The 14,514-nt window shown below is 49.8% G+C and overlaps 5 protein-coding genes; 4 read left to right on the forward strand and 1 right to left on the reverse strand.

The window, feature by feature from the left end:
- Positions 1–322: 322 nt before the first annotated feature.
- Positions 323–3,415, forward strand: GSBLH_T00002478001 (uncharacterized protein; the record flags this gene model as incomplete). The annotated part of the gene is made up of 9 exons (XM_013040941.1): positions 323–452; positions 482–606; positions 638–730; positions 766–963; positions 1,003–1,639; positions 1,669–2,220; positions 2,251–2,561; positions 2,592–2,983; positions 3,013–3,415. 9 exons carry the CDS (start codon positions 323–325, stop codon positions 3,413–3,415), a joined length of 2,841 nt encoding a protein of 946 aa, XP_012896395.1.
- Positions 3,416–3,676: 261 nt separating this feature from the next.
- On the forward strand, positions 3,677–4,684 carry GSBLH_T00007072001 (uncharacterized protein; the record flags this gene model as incomplete). Its single annotated transcript, XM_013040942.1, has 6 exons — positions 3,677–3,797; positions 3,828–3,964; positions 3,999–4,100; positions 4,131–4,234; positions 4,272–4,305; positions 4,352–4,684. 6 exons carry the CDS (start codon positions 3,677–3,679, stop codon positions 4,682–4,684), a joined length of 831 nt encoding a protein of 276 aa, XP_012896396.1.
- A 3,319-nt stretch (positions 4,685–8,003) lies between these two features.
- GSBLH_T00002479001 (uncharacterized protein) lies at positions 8,004–10,196 on the forward strand (the record flags this gene model as incomplete). XM_013040943.1 has 4 exons in its annotated part: positions 8,004–8,588; positions 8,619–9,426; positions 9,455–9,502; positions 9,533–10,196. 4 exons carry the CDS (start codon positions 8,004–8,006, stop codon positions 10,189–10,191), a joined length of 2,100 nt encoding a protein of 699 aa, XP_012896397.1. The 3' UTR covers positions 10,192–10,196.
- A 21-nt stretch (positions 10,197–10,217) lies between these two features.
- GSBLH_T00002480001 (uncharacterized protein) lies at positions 10,218–11,508 on the reverse strand (the record flags this gene model as incomplete). The annotated part of the gene is made up of 8 exons (XM_013040944.1): positions 10,218–10,560; positions 10,592–10,684; positions 10,718–10,798; positions 10,832–10,958; positions 10,991–11,111; positions 11,147–11,243; positions 11,275–11,399; positions 11,431–11,508. 8 exons carry the CDS (start codon positions 11,506–11,508, stop codon positions 10,218–10,220), a joined length of 1,065 nt encoding a protein of 354 aa, XP_012896398.1.
- A 314-nt stretch (positions 11,509–11,822) lies between these two features.
- On the forward strand, positions 11,823–14,331 carry GSBLH_T00002481001 (uncharacterized protein; the record flags this gene model as incomplete). The annotated part of the gene is made up of 5 exons (XM_013040945.1): positions 11,823–11,972; positions 12,006–12,125; positions 12,157–12,272; positions 12,303–13,758; positions 13,804–14,331. 5 exons carry the CDS (start codon positions 11,823–11,825, stop codon positions 14,329–14,331), a joined length of 2,370 nt encoding a protein of 789 aa, XP_012896399.1.
- Positions 14,332–14,514: the final 183 nt, after the last annotated feature.

Raw genomic sequence — 14,514 nt, forward strand, 5'->3', positions numbered from 1 at the left:
GCTGGACCGGTTTAGCGAGGAGTTTCGAGTGAAAATGACGTGATGGAGTGACCGGTAGAGGCAGGTGGGGGCGCTGGAGGGAGGAGCGTGGGCAGCCACGCTGGACGAAGAGACGTGTAGGCAGATTGAAACGAAGTGGCCTGCGATGGCAGAGAAAGCGCGACGAGTGGGATGTGCCGTGTGGAAGGGAGTGGCGAAGTAGGGCAACGGAAGCGCATGAAGGATAGCGTCAACGTGCTCGCGAGTGAAGCGGTCGTCAGCTCGATCCGACGTCTTTTAGAGTTGAGAGATTCACTTGTTTGTTTAATACGATTTATTTTCGATGGCAGGCTCGACAGTGGAAGAAACCCTGTACAACAGGCAGCTCTATGTCTTGGGAGAGGAAGCAATGAAAAAGATGGGTCATTCAAGCGCTCTCATTATTGGAATGAAGGGTCTGGGCGTTGAAATTGGTATTTGCAATGTATTTCGTTTAGTGTAGCGAAGAATATTATTCTCGCTGGAATCAAGAATGTTTCCATATTTGATAACGAGACTGCATGCATTAAAGATTTGTCGACAAATTTCTACATCACGGAGGAAGATCTCGGTAAACCGCGTGCTGAGGTGTGTATATTTGGGGTTGCTTGAAGGGCAGGTGTGTCTGCCGAAGCTCCGCGATCTGAATCCGTTCGTGAATGTAACACGTCGCGTAGAGGAAATTACAGAAGACTATTTAAAATCATTCCGCGTAATCACCGCCAGCCGATTTGGTTCATAACATAGGTCGTCGTTGCCACCAATCTGCGGAACGACCAGCAAGAAACGATTGATGCGATCTGTCACGCTAACAACGTTTGTTTCATCGGAGTGAACAACTATGGCCTCGCTGTTCGCATTTTCTGCGATTTCGGCGAGTCCTTCTACGTCAGCGACATCGATGATTCCGAGCCCGGCACTGTCCTCGTCGGAGACATCAGCAGAGTGTGTTTCCCCATTTCCCCAATCGGTTCTAACGCGTAGGACAAGGAAGGCCTGGTCACGATCGCCGAGGACCGCCATCCCTTCCAAAACGGCGACCTGGTCACTTTCTCGGATATCCGCGGGATGGTCGAACTGAATGGCTGCGCGCCACGCGCCGTCCACGTGCTCGGCCCCCAGCAATTCACGATCGGCGACACGTCCTCGCTGTCTCCCTACGAATCCTTCGGCTGGTGCACGCTGGTCAAGCAGCCGAAAACCCTCCGATTTTTGGAATTGCGGAAAGCCAACCGGCATCCCGCGGATATTCTCTACACCGATTTCGGGAAAGAAGACCACGCCATGGCTCTGCATACCGCGGTTCTCGCGCTCGACCGTTTCATGGCGCGGTTTGGTCACGTGCCGCGCCCGTGGAACGACGAAGACGCGGGAATCTTCGTCAAAATGGCGCGCGAAGTCAGCCAATCAATCGACGAGGATTGCCGTCCCGCGGAACTGAACGAAACCGTCCTGCGAACCTTCGCTATGACCTGCTGCGGCGAAATCTGCCCGATAACCGCGGCTTTCGGCGGAATCGCGGGGCAGGAAGTGCTGAAAGCGTGCAGCGGGAAATTCGCGCCAATCAAACAGTTTTTGTACTACGACGCCTTCGAAGCGCTGCCTCCCCGCGGGGATCATGGTAGGCACTTCCGCGGGGATCGAGGGTAGCGGATTGCCGGGAGATCGGGAGTCGGTACGACGGTCAAATCGTGGTATTCGGGGAAACCTTGCAGAAAAAGCTGGCAGAATCGCGGGTATTTTTGGTGGGCGCCGGCGCGATCGGCTGCGAAATGCTCAAAAACCTCGCGCTAATGGGCGTCGGAACCGCGGGGGAGGGCGCGATTGTGGTGGCGGACATGGACCGCATCGAGCGGAGCAATCTGTCGCGGCAGTTTTTGTTCCGGAACACAGATATCGGTCAGAGCAAGGCGGGAACCGCGGTTCGTGCGATCCGATCGATGAATCCGCGCGTGCGGAGCGAGTTTTTCGAGACGAAGGTGGGTCCCGAGACGGAGAATTTGTTCAGCGACGCGTTCTTCGAGCGATTGACCTTCGTCTGCAACGCGCTGGACAACGTCGAGGCGCGCAAATACGTCGATTCCCGCTGCGTCCGCTTCGGGAAGCCGCTGCTGGAATCCGGAACGCTGGGAACCCGCGGGAATACGCAGATCGTCGTGCCGTTCGTGACGGAGAGTTACGGTGCGACCAATGATCCGCAGGGTGGCAGAACCGCGGGGAAATGAAGCGTAGAGGAGAAGATTCCGCTGTGCACGCTGAAGAATTACCCGTACAAAATCGAGCACACAATTCAGTGGGCACGTGACGCCTTCGAGGGACTCTTCGTCCAATCGATGCACACGCTCGCCGCCTATCGCGACACCCGCGGTTATCTCGCCTCCGTCGCGGGGAAGCCGGACATCCACGACGAAGCCGTGCGTCAGCTGCACGAATTATTGGTCGATTCCCCGTGCGTTTCGTTCGACGATTGTGTGCGCTGGGCCGCCAAATTGTTCCGCGCCTTTTTCTACACCGAGATCGAAAACATCGTCGCCCAGTTCCCCGTAGTCCCGCGGGAATGCCCTCCCTTCTAGGCCGACGCGGTGGACGCCAAGGGCAACAAATTCTGGAGCGGCAACAAGCTTTTCCCGCGCTCTCTTCGCTTCGACCCCGCCGACGAAACTGCCGTCGCCTTCGTTGAAACTGCCGCGCTGCTCCGCGCTCAGACGCTCCAGATTCCCGTGCACGATAACCGCGGAAAAATCATCGAGATCGCGTCCACCGTCGAGTTCCCCGCGGGACCCGCGGGACCCGCGCAGCCCGGAGAGTCGTCATCCCCGCGGGAACTGGAGCGGCTGGAGCGCGAGCTGCCGAGTCCGGCGACAATCGCGGGAATGCGTTCGGTTCCATTGGAATTCGAAAAGGACGATGACGGAAATCGGCACATCGATTTCATCGCCGCCTGCGCCAATCTCCGCGCCCGGAAGTAGCCATCCCCGCGGGTATTGAGGGTAGTTACGGAATCACGCCGGTGGACCGGAACACGGTGAAGAAAATCGCGGGGAAGATCATTCCCGCGATTTCGACGACGACGAGCTTCGTGGCCGGCGCGGTGGCCGTGGAGCTTCTGAAGGTGCGATCGGGTTTTGATTCGATCGAACGCTTCCGAAACTGCTTCGCGAACCTCTCCATTCCCCTCGTTTGCTTCACCGAGCCCGGAGCTTGCGCCAAATACCGCGCCTTCGGGAAGGAATGGACGGAGTGGGACTCGGTGGTCGTGACCCAGGAGCAAGCGAGGACCATCGGCGATCTTATTGATTACATCGAGGAAAAGTATAAGGTGGAGGTCTCGATGATGAACTGCGGGGAAAAGCTGCTCTTTATGGGGTTCGGAGCGCCTGTAAGGCTGTACGGGTGAGTTCATGGTAGGCCGCGGTCGAGAAGGCGAAGAAAACGCCCGTGCTCGACAGAATTCGCGAGATTTGCCACGTGGAACCGAAGGAGGGACAGAAGCACTTCGAGCTGATTATCTCGTGCGACAGCGTGGATGGAGAAGAGGACGAATTTGCTGCGTTCCCTACTGTTTTGTATAAGATTTGAAGTGTTTGTTGAACAATCCCTAAAGAGTATTCTCAAAGAAGTGACTATTTTTGTACTCTTTGCCAGGCGAAGGTTAAAAATGAAAATCGTTGTTGTTTTGTTTGTATTCCTTTTGGCACGCTCGATTATTATTCATGCAGAAAAGGAATATTCCTGTTCACATGTTAATGCTACCTTTGGAGTGCCCGTGGGATCCGTGAGTGGGTTGTTTTGGGTTTCCTTGAATCTAGATTGCACAGGAACGTTTGTATCTACGGTTCCTTTGGATGCGTGCGGCGAAATCAAATCAAATCTGACGAATTCTGTAGCGCTGATCATTAAAAATGCGACTAGCATCGGATGTAGTGCCGCAAAGCAGGTGTACAATGTACGATTCGAAAGAAGAGCGCTCTGAATCCTAGGTACAACAGGCTGGAGCGATTGGAGCCGTGGTCATGAACGCCCCCGTCTCGTGGTATGATGATTTTGAGATTGTCGATGCCGAGGATAAGGATGAATACAATGTATGATTTTCGGAGTACTGAGCATTGTAGATAACAATCCCAGTGGTTGGTATCCTTTTTCAGAGTGGATATCAGATCTACTACATGCTAAAGGAGAACAGCAGTATTACTGTTACAATTAGTCGCGATTTTGAGTGTAAGCATCTCTTTTTGTGATATTGATCCTATTAGATCAACCGGCCAGCTGGTGGGAAACACTTCTAATGTTTGTTTTTGTTCGCTTTTTCTTCTTCTTTTCTCTGATCCTGTAGTCCATTCTTCTTCTCTGGGCGGGCTGGTTTATCCTCACCTTCTTCTCGACGTTGGGCGAGAAGTGCAAGAAATACCACCGCCAAAACTACGTGAAGCAAATCAAAGTCACTCGCTTCCACACCAAAAACGTGGATCCGGAGAGCCAGCCGACCTGTGCGATTTGTTTATCCGACTTCAAAGAGCACGACCCCATCAAAACTCTCCGTTGTGGCCATTTTTTCCATAGCGTCTGCATCGATCCGTGGCTAATCAACGAAAAAGCGCTCTGTCCGGTGTGTCGACAAGGAATTTTCCAAATCGAAGACTGGGTGGGCGTCGAGGAAACGCGATGAATCGTAGAATTTGATGGAGGAAAACCAGCGGCGTGATATCGATATCATGCTCACGAATCTGGGTAGAAATGAGGCGGAGCTTGAATGTAGAAATGCAGTCGTCGAGTTCCTTCAGCAACGTGTTCATTATCGTGATCTGCGGATGCATGTTCATTTACCCGTTCTTCCTTAGCGCTTGAGGACGGGGAGAACGCAAAGAAGTCTTTTGGAAATGTGATTCGAAGTCTAACTAACTAGCAAACTAACAAACTCCTTTTATCATTTGTACATTTTTCTGTTTGTTTCAAACCATCTGCTTGGGCATTACAGTTCGCTTGAATTCGCATTTTTTATTATGGATGCTTTTCTATATTCATTTATTTCATGGCGTATCGGGATCTAAAAAACTTCCAGTATACACTGGAGTATGAATGCAGTGATTACAAGAAGTCATGGACATGGTCCGATTTGAACCTAGGTATACCTGTATGTCTCCTGATCGGTTGAGCATTTTCTCGCTGTTTGAGTTCCCCATCTCCAAAGAACCTCAGGTTTTTAACCCTGTTTTGTCTCATCTAGATCGTGCAAGCGTATAATCAGTACCAAACAATGCCAGAAGACATTCGGCGGCATTTGCTACGTCTTCATAATCTGTATGGGAGCCTATCCGACTCAGTGGTAGAGAACGGAAACATGATACGGTGAATGTATTGACAGAGCATTGCAGAAACATCCACATTGGCGAATTTTTGCACGATACTGCTGACGAAACGATTGGGTGCTATGTGGTATGTATCCAATTCCCACCTTCATTGCAGGATATACTCCGCAGTTTAATGATGTTGTCTGCGGTCCTCACGAGGAACCACATAGTCTTGCCCTATTTGTCCCCAAATCAGCTCCTTACTGTGTACAGCGAGGTCAAATACCTTTTACTCTTTGCTGTTCCCTTTGGATGTGTAGATCTTGAACCATCCTGTTTTTCAAATTCTCCGCAACCTCCTGATCAGTGCCTATGGAATTGGGATGCTACAGAGGCGGATACACTATATTCCATTGGTCATATCATTTGTCACCACACCTTAGTAATGCAAGCACTTCAAAACTACTACGATAATTGCATTGCAAGCTACATCCCTGTCGAGGAAAAGGAATATACAGCAACGCATATTCCGCTCAAAGCAGTAAAGTTTTCTGACGATTCCTACCTTTCTGCTGTTCACAATGTTTCGTTGTCATTCATGTGATTCACTTAATATCGATTGTATCTGTAGGTCACCTGCAAAGAGAAATCGCCCCTCCTTGATGGAAGCGACACTCCTGATGAATAGTTTGCTAACCGAAGTAGATAATGTGGATCTTCCCAAAATCGAATTACCCCGACTCTCCGCTTCTGTTTTTACAGAGCACACATTTCTCTGCCGTCGTGAATGTTCGCAAAGCATTGACGAGCATAATTTTCTCAAAGTAAAAACGAGTTTCACAATAAACAAAAGGAAAATCGAGTGGAAGACTATCTGAAATGGGTCTCCAGTACCTTCGATTCGCTGCAAGACGGACTCAAAGAATCCGTAATGATGTTGTCAAACGCTGCGATCGAATACAATCAAAAGCGCATTGAGTTGTTCTGTCAAAAGCGCAAAGAGGACGAATCGCAATATCCCATCTTGCATTTGGACATTGACGACATTTTGAACGGAACGTTCACTGGAAGTCGCTTAGAGGAGCTGCAGCGGATGTTGGACGAAGTGACCGAAGAGGAGAAAAGGCGTGAAAAAACGCTGCTAAGCGGTGAGAGCATCGTAAGCCTATCTAGAACCGCCCTGTCGTTTGCCTGCCAGCAATTCTCTCCGAGCGCGTTTCAATGTCTGGTCAATATTTTCAGGCAGAATCACAGTAAGGAAGAGGGAATTCGATGAGCCACAGACCAGTTGTTTTCGTTTTGGAGAGAGTGCAAAGAGGCGATTTTTCAGCTGCAGAAATATGCCAATCTCAGAGAATATGATGAGTTTGCAAACTTATTGGTGGAGTTCCTACCACAAAAAGAATCCGCAACATTCGTTGAGGCAAGTCTGCAGAACGCAAAGCAGAAAGCAGTACCCATTCATCCGCTTCTTTCTCTTCATTACTATCATCCGTCTTTTCGAGGATCCCTCACGAGAGAGGAGAGGAACAAACTCGCTACCAGTATCTTCTATCGAACGATCAATCTGCAGTATGAGGCAAAACGGCGTGACGTGTCTTCTGAGCTTCTCTCTATTATGCAAGTGCTGAAAACTCCTCTAAGAGCATGCTCGCTTCTTCAAACAAAAGAGTTTTACACCAACCTGAGTCATTCCTTTTCTCTAACCCTGGAGCAGTGCAAAAATACCAGTTTTATCATTCTCATAATTCAAGAAGCGCGCTCCTACTTCAGCTATCAGCTGGCTCAAGATAAGGCAAACGAGAACTTATTATTTAGGATCGTACCTTTATAGCATTGTGGAATATTGTATTAGAATCACGATCTAAAGGATATAGGAAAAGCAGCGACAATTCACTACTTGAAAAACCATTTCTCGTTTCAAGAATTGAGTAATTTATATGAGTATTGATCTCTTTTTGATATATCACACACTTTCGCAGGATCATTGTTTCCCTCCAAAACAATCATTTTGTTCTATTTCGAATGGAATGAATATTTCTTGTCTGTACACAACAAGAAAGACGCAAAAAAGCAAACGTTGGCAAGATGGTTTCTTGCGGCTTCAAAGCATGGTAAGATAGATTCACTACTTTCGTATCTTAGAATGAAACAGGATTCACCCTATTGGATGACGCAGAAAGTACCCTTTCTGTAGGGCAGTTAAAAAAGCCACTTTTGACAATGCTTCACGGTTGTGACGATGATTTACAATTCGAATGGAAGGAGTACCTCATTTGCATAGAACGGGATGCTCTGCCGAACCACCAAGGAACGGAAAGCACAGCTGCAGTGAAACCTAGCGTTATGGAAGTGGCTAGTTATAGTAAAGCGAAGACAACAAAGACAGGAGATCCGTTGTTAAGACCAAAAAACCTGGAAGTAAAGACCTTTTCTGGTTGTATTGACGTTGTCTTGTCTGCTATTTCCAACGTTCCATCTGGTGAAGGGAGGGAGGATGTGATGGATAGAGGAGAAGGATTCGGAAAGAAGAGATTAGCAATCACAAGTGAAATGGATGGTGGGTTGTCTGTCCTTGGATCTAGTGATGATTCCTGTGTACTCTCAAAGAAGGTCAAGCAAACTATATCTACTTTTAATCCTCCTACTCCTAGCAGTGGTAATACTGATCTGAGCGAAACAATATCAAATCGTCCAATGCCTCAAGCATCAATACCTAGCGAATCCCGTTTTGTTCTTCCTCCTTTCCAGTCAATTCAGCAACAGGATTACTCGTTTTATTCTCTCAATCCCTTTCCTCCTCCCTCTTCGCTCTCAGAATATCAGCAGCAGTTAACATTGATTGCTGAAGCTGTCATTCGAAGTTTTCTGGTTGCGACCTCATCGAAGTATCCTTGGATTCTCGGCTCGTTTTGTAGAATCTTTGCGCAGTACACAAAGCAAGGGAACCAGCCGTTGCCTACGGACGTGCTACCTCCTCTATCATGGTTGCAACGATCGTCTATTAAAGGAGTTCTCAAGTGGGAAGGTTGTAGTGTGAAAGTAACCAAAAAAGCGGAGCGAACCTTCCTCTCGATTCCTTCCTATTCTTCTTCCGACCTGAAAGCAAACGAAGAGTCGGGGAGTCTCTACAATCATCTCTTCGTGCTGCTGGCGAAATCGGAAGTGTTCTTTGCTCGTTCTCTCTGGCATGGATGTACTGCAGACCAAATCATTGAGATCACTCCCTTTCGCTGTGCGTTCCAATCGCTGTCATCCATTCTAGTCATCGATTATGGCTCTGTAAGGAAGAAAAAATGGATTGCGATGTAGATCGACATGGAGTGGAAGTTTTTAGAGCGCTGCTCGCTTCTCCCTTCGATTCATGTGGCTTCAAGTCTGCTTCGACCAGGACCTACCGCCCATCTTCTCTCTCCTTTCAGTCAGGCAGCGATCGAGTTGGGAAAGAAGCGGGTGCTGTCGCAGTTTCCCTTCAATGCAGCCCAGGAATCAGTGTTGGATCGTGTGCTCGCTTTTTTCAACGAACAGCAAGAAACCAATCGAATTCAGCTGATCCAAGGCGTGTTTGGGAGTGGAAAATCGCGCCTCATCGCAGAGCTTCTAGTCTGCATGCATTCTCTCTTTCAAGCGCGAGCCACGGCCACTACCAAATCGGAGAAGAACGAAAGTGATTTTTTGATGCTCTCCGAAGAGCCCCAGTTATTTCGCCGCGGTAAAGGCGCGTTCAAAAGCAAGATGCGTTCCACAATTTTGTTCTGCAGCCATACCAATATCGCCGTGGATCGCGTGTGCTTGCTGCTCCATGAGATGGGATTTAAGCAGTTCCGCCGCACGGGGAACATTCGACGAATCCATCCAAGCTTGCGAAGCTACTACCGAGCCAAGTGCGACGAGACGGATGAACTGAGAGTGTTGTGCACGACGCTGTGCTCGCTTCCCGAAGACCTTGGAGAAATCGGTGTGTTGGTTCTCGACGAAGCATCCCAGATTACCGAGTATTACGTAGGATCAATCTTCCCTCTGCTCCATCCAGGCTATTTTACCCCTTCTTCTTGCGAACCCTCAGCTCGTTCTTCTCATAGGAGACCAGAAGCAGCTTCCTCCTGTTCCGCTCCGTGCTGTTGGAGAGTCTGCATGATGCGTAGAAGGCATTCCCCAAATCCAGAATTCGCTCTTCAGTCGTCTGCTTCAGTGCTGTAGGGATCGTAATCGAGCGTTATGAGCAGATCGTCCGATCGTGTTGAACACGCAGTACCGCTGTCATCCGGTGATTGGAAACCTGGCATCCCTTTTGTTCTACGAGAATTCTCTCTTGCATGGAGAGAACACGTCGTCGATTCCAGCGCTCCTGCCCTCGTTCAGCCGCATTACCTTCATTAACAATCCGTCTCCCGAAGCCTCGAAGGCAGGTAGAATCGGCGCGCTTTTTTATTATTTCAAAGATTCCTTCTGTAATCCTGGAGAAGAAGAGCTCATCGTCCGTCTCCTTGGGAAGTTGTTCGCCTCTCTCCAAGCAGGCGAATCTTGTGATTCGCAGGATGCTCGCGATGATAATGAATCCCAAAGTATTGGTCAAGCCATCGGAGTGATTTCTCTCTACGCAGCACAATGCTGGTCCTTGCAGAGAAGGATCGCAGATCAAAGGGTTCAGATTTCGACAGTGGACGCGTTCCAAGGGAATGAGAAAGATCTGATCATCCTATCCACCGTCCGCTCTCAATCGATTGGGTTTTCTTCGGACCCAAAGCGACTCAATGTTGCCATTACGCGAGCGAAGGGGCAGCTCATCATCATAGGGAACCAGCGATTATTAGAAAGCAACTCTCTGTGGAGAACAGTTCTTGATTACATTCAACGGAATGGAGAAATCCGTCAAGGATTCTGAAGGTTGTTGCTTTGTTAACAAACACTTCAATGATAACTACGATGACGACTGCTTCGACTTCGTTCCCGACCATGATCTCGATCTTTTCCTCGATCACGATCACGATCACGATCACGATCACGATCACGATCACGATCACGATCACGATCACGATTTCGATCATGCGTACGACTTCGACTACGACTTCGACTACGACTACGACTACGATGACGATCACTTCGACGATCGTCACGATGACTACTACTGTGATGATCGTCTCGATGGGAGTCATGATGGCGACTTCGAGAATGGCTCGATTCTCGATGCGATTCTTTGTTTTCTTCTCGATGGGCTGTGTGCGAAGAAGAGGAAGAACTCTCTTGGGGTTTTCTAACTATCACACGAATCCAAAAAAACCAACGCCGATAAATGCATTTCCTGCAGCTTGCTCAGCTTCTTGCGAATTGCGAGATAAGCCACATGCGATTTCCCAATGAAGTGATCGGCCAGCCGTCTAACAAGGAATCAAAAGTGCCGATTTCCTTACTGATCGACATCAAAAATGGACAGCATACCGCCGCAGATGTTGCAGATTCGAGTCTTTTGTGCTGGGGTTGCATTTGTCGCTCTGTAATCATCAATTGGGATCCTCAACACTTACTGGATCTCAGGAGGCAGTTTTTCCTGCTCTTCTTTGAGATGAGCCGCTTGAAGACTTGCTTTGATCTCAATTTGGCTAGCAATCTTGGACTCGAGCTCCTCCGCTTGCTGCGTTTTCCCCATCTTTTCTACACCTAACGAAACTTGGACCTAATCGTACTCAGCTCTTCAACCTCCTCTTCTAACTTATCAATACCTTCCGCGTACATTTTAACGTCTCTGAACTCCTCCATTTTCATAAGATTGTCAACTCCATCAGTCTTGAAGCGAATAACGGCATTCTACAGAACAATCACACAGAACGAGTATAGGATACATTGATTCTGCGATCGCACTGACGAATTTCCTCCTGTAGTTCAGAAAGTAAAGTAGCCTCGTAACCATAGCTATCTCGCTTAGGATCTTGCTCGAAGCTAAATATTACCAAGAATATTATAAATTTACGCTTTTTTTAATTGAGGATCGTGAATTTTGCTACAAGGACCGCAATCATACTTTGAAGTGGCCAAAACATCGTGGATACAGAATCCCAATAAATAGGACTTACAAACTCGACTATCCTTAAAGCTCTAACAAATGATGTCGAAAACGCGTATTTACTGTAACCTCTCTTGGCTTTTGATCCCCATTTCTGTCTGGACCCATCAGCTGGTCAAGCAGCGCACGAATGCCTTCCATTTTGAAATTTTTTGAGCTGGATGGGGCTGTGGTACAAGAGCAAAGGAAATCATTTTTAGTATTGAAGGTAGAAACATGCTCAACATCATCTCTATTGTTCAAGTGAAGCGTTTCCCGGTGTATGCGACTCATTCTCTCTTTCGATTCCTTGATTCAATCGTCTGGTCATGAATTCGAATCGTTTTTTACCAAATGACGTCCCAATTAAATATGGAGAGTTGAGTCCCTATTTGAGTATTTAGTCAAGGTTCATTTCCACATTAGGGTCGGGCACATCATATCTTGGAGATTCACATTTTTTGATATATCTAGCAATGTTCCGACGTAAGAAGCCTGAAAGTAATGCTCCTCCTGGTATTGGCGGAGGAAGCCGTGTAAAGCAGACCCGTGCTGAGAAGCAGGCTGAGGCCGCTCAGAAGGCCGCTCAACCAAAGAAGAGAGGTGAGGTTCCTGAACTCATGGCTGTACGTGTCTTTTTGGGTTGGATTATCTTGTAGTTGCTGAACAATCCTGATGTGCAGAAGGATGTGATGAAGCTGCGAGAAGTGATGCGTAAGGTGATCAACTACTCGACTATGGGAGTTGATATGTCCAAGCTGTTCACCCCTGTGATTATGGTACACAGTTTTGAGGATGGGTGATGGCTAGGTGTCTATTACCAAGGATATCGTAGTGAAGAAGATGACGAACCAGTTCTTGGTGACCTATGCTAAGCAGAATCAGGAGCTGGCTATTCTCGCTATTAACACCTTCGAGAAGGATTGGTAGGCGTTGAGACCCTGTCTTTATCCTAGTCGCGATGAGAATCCTACTGTTCGTGGAATGGCTCTTCGTTCGCTGTGCTCCCTCCGTCTGAAGACGGTCGTGGAGTACGTGGTTCCTTGCTTGGAGCGTGGACTGGTGGACCAGAGCGCCTACGTTCGCCGCAACGCCATCATGGGCGTGCTGAAGCTCTACCACATCGAGAAGGAGCGTGTGCGTGACAGCAACCTGGTGACGGCTCTTCAGAACCTGGTGCTGGACGCTGACGCGCTGGTGGTGACGAACGCCCTGCTGGCTTTGAAGGAAATCACGGGCGATCTCCCGAAGACGAAGCCTCTGATCCACCACTTGCTGAACCGCCTGAAGGACTTCAACGAGTGGTGCATGTGCGTGGTGCTCGACCTGGTGGCGCAGTACCAGCCCGAGAACGAAACGGAGTTGTTCGGAATTATGAATCTTCTGGAGCCGTTCCTCCGCTATCACAACACTGCCGTCATTCTGGCCACGACCAAGGTCTACATGTCCTTCACGGAGAACATGCCGCAGGTGTTCCAGCAGGTGATGACCCGTCTGAAGCAGCCGCTGCTGACGCTGATGGCCAGCAACATTCCGGAAGTGGCGTACTGCGTGCTGTCGCACATGAAGCTGCTGATGCGTCGCTGCAAGGACACGTTCCAGGACGAGTACCGCCAGTTCTTCTGCAGAGACATCGAGCCCACCTTCATCCACCATCTCAAGATTCAAATCCTCCCCATGCTGGCTACCAGCGAGAACTTCGTGGATATCCTGAACGAGTTGAAGGAGTACGTCCCCGGAACGCCCGAATCGACCTCCCGCGAGGCCATCCGCGCCATCTGCCAGCTCGGAATCTTGCTGGACGAGGCGCACACTCGCTGCTTCGAGACCCTGGTCGAGTTCTTCGACATCGATATCGACTACATCCGCTCGGAGACCATCATCGTGATGCAGGACATGCTGCGCAAGCATCCCGAGAACGCTGAGGAGGTCATGGAGCACGTGCCTCGCATTCTGCGCAAGACCGAGGATCCCAACGGCCGCGCTGCCTGCTTGTGGCTGATCGGCGCCTTCCCCGACTTCTGCGCGGATGCTCCCTACATCGTGGAGCCTCTGATCGACGACATCGAGGAGCAGAAGAACATCTGCGTGCGTCTGGAGCTGCTGACCACCGCGGTCAAGCTGTTCTTCCGCCGTGCTCCGGAGATGCAGGCGATGCTGGGCCGTCTGTTCAAGGCGCTGTCCGAGGACGACTCGTCTCCCGATGTGACGGATCGCGTGCACATGTACTACCGCTTGCTGGCGAACGACATCGACTCTGCGAAGCAGGTCATTGACTCGACGGAGAACGGAGTGGAGGGCTTCGTGGACATGGACGAGAAGCTGGTCAACACGCTCTTCTCCGAGTTCAACACGCTCTCGGTGCTCTACGAGAAGCCCGCTGCCCACTTCATCACCACCAAGGAGCTCGTGGTGCCCGATCTCGGCTACAACGATGTGGAGGAGGACGACGACGAGGGTGCCGATGCTGGCGAGTTCCAGGAAGAGGCGCCTGCTGCCGCCGCTGCTGCGGATATGGGCATGGACATGGGCATGGGTATGGGAGCCCCGGAGGCCGCGCCCGCTTCCTCGATGGGCGGCTTCGACGACTTCATGAACTTCGATATGGGCGGTGCTGGAGGTAATGACATGGGTATGGGCGGCGTGTTCTCTCTGGACCCGAATCCCTCGACGGACCGTGGCACGTTCCAGCAGAAGTGGACGACTCTGTCGGAGGCCCATCAGGAAACCTTCCAGATCATGTCTACGCCTAGCGATCCCAAGATGATCGAGGCCACTCTGCAGAACTACAACATTGCCTTCGTGGCCAACGGATACATGGGACAGGTCATGAAGATCTTCCTGAGCGCCTACCACAGCGGCGCTGCCTTCGAGACCGAGTTGCTGATCGCGCAGAACAACTGCAAGATCACCGTCAAGACTGAAGACCCCAGCCATGTCACCGACTTTGTCGATATTCTGAAGAGTGCGCTGAATAGTCTTTAAGAAGCTGTTGCGAGATGTTTGTTTGACTCACATTTTGGTTGGAAATGCTCCGTTGCTGTGCCTCGTGTGCCCAGGTCCCTAGACGTTTATCTGCTTTGATTTTTGCGAGAGCAGACCACATGACTCCTCCTGTAAAGGAGAACATCGATGCGGTAGCTGTTTTGAAACGGAGTTAGTTGCTAG

The sequence above is a fragment of the Blastocystis hominis genome (assembly GCF_000151665.1).
Source record: "Blastocystis hominis, Singapore isolate B (sub-type 7) whole genome shotgun sequence assembly, scaffold_2".
NCBI classification, from domain to species: domain Eukaryota; class Bigyra; order Opalinata; family Blastocystidae; genus Blastocystis; species Blastocystis hominis.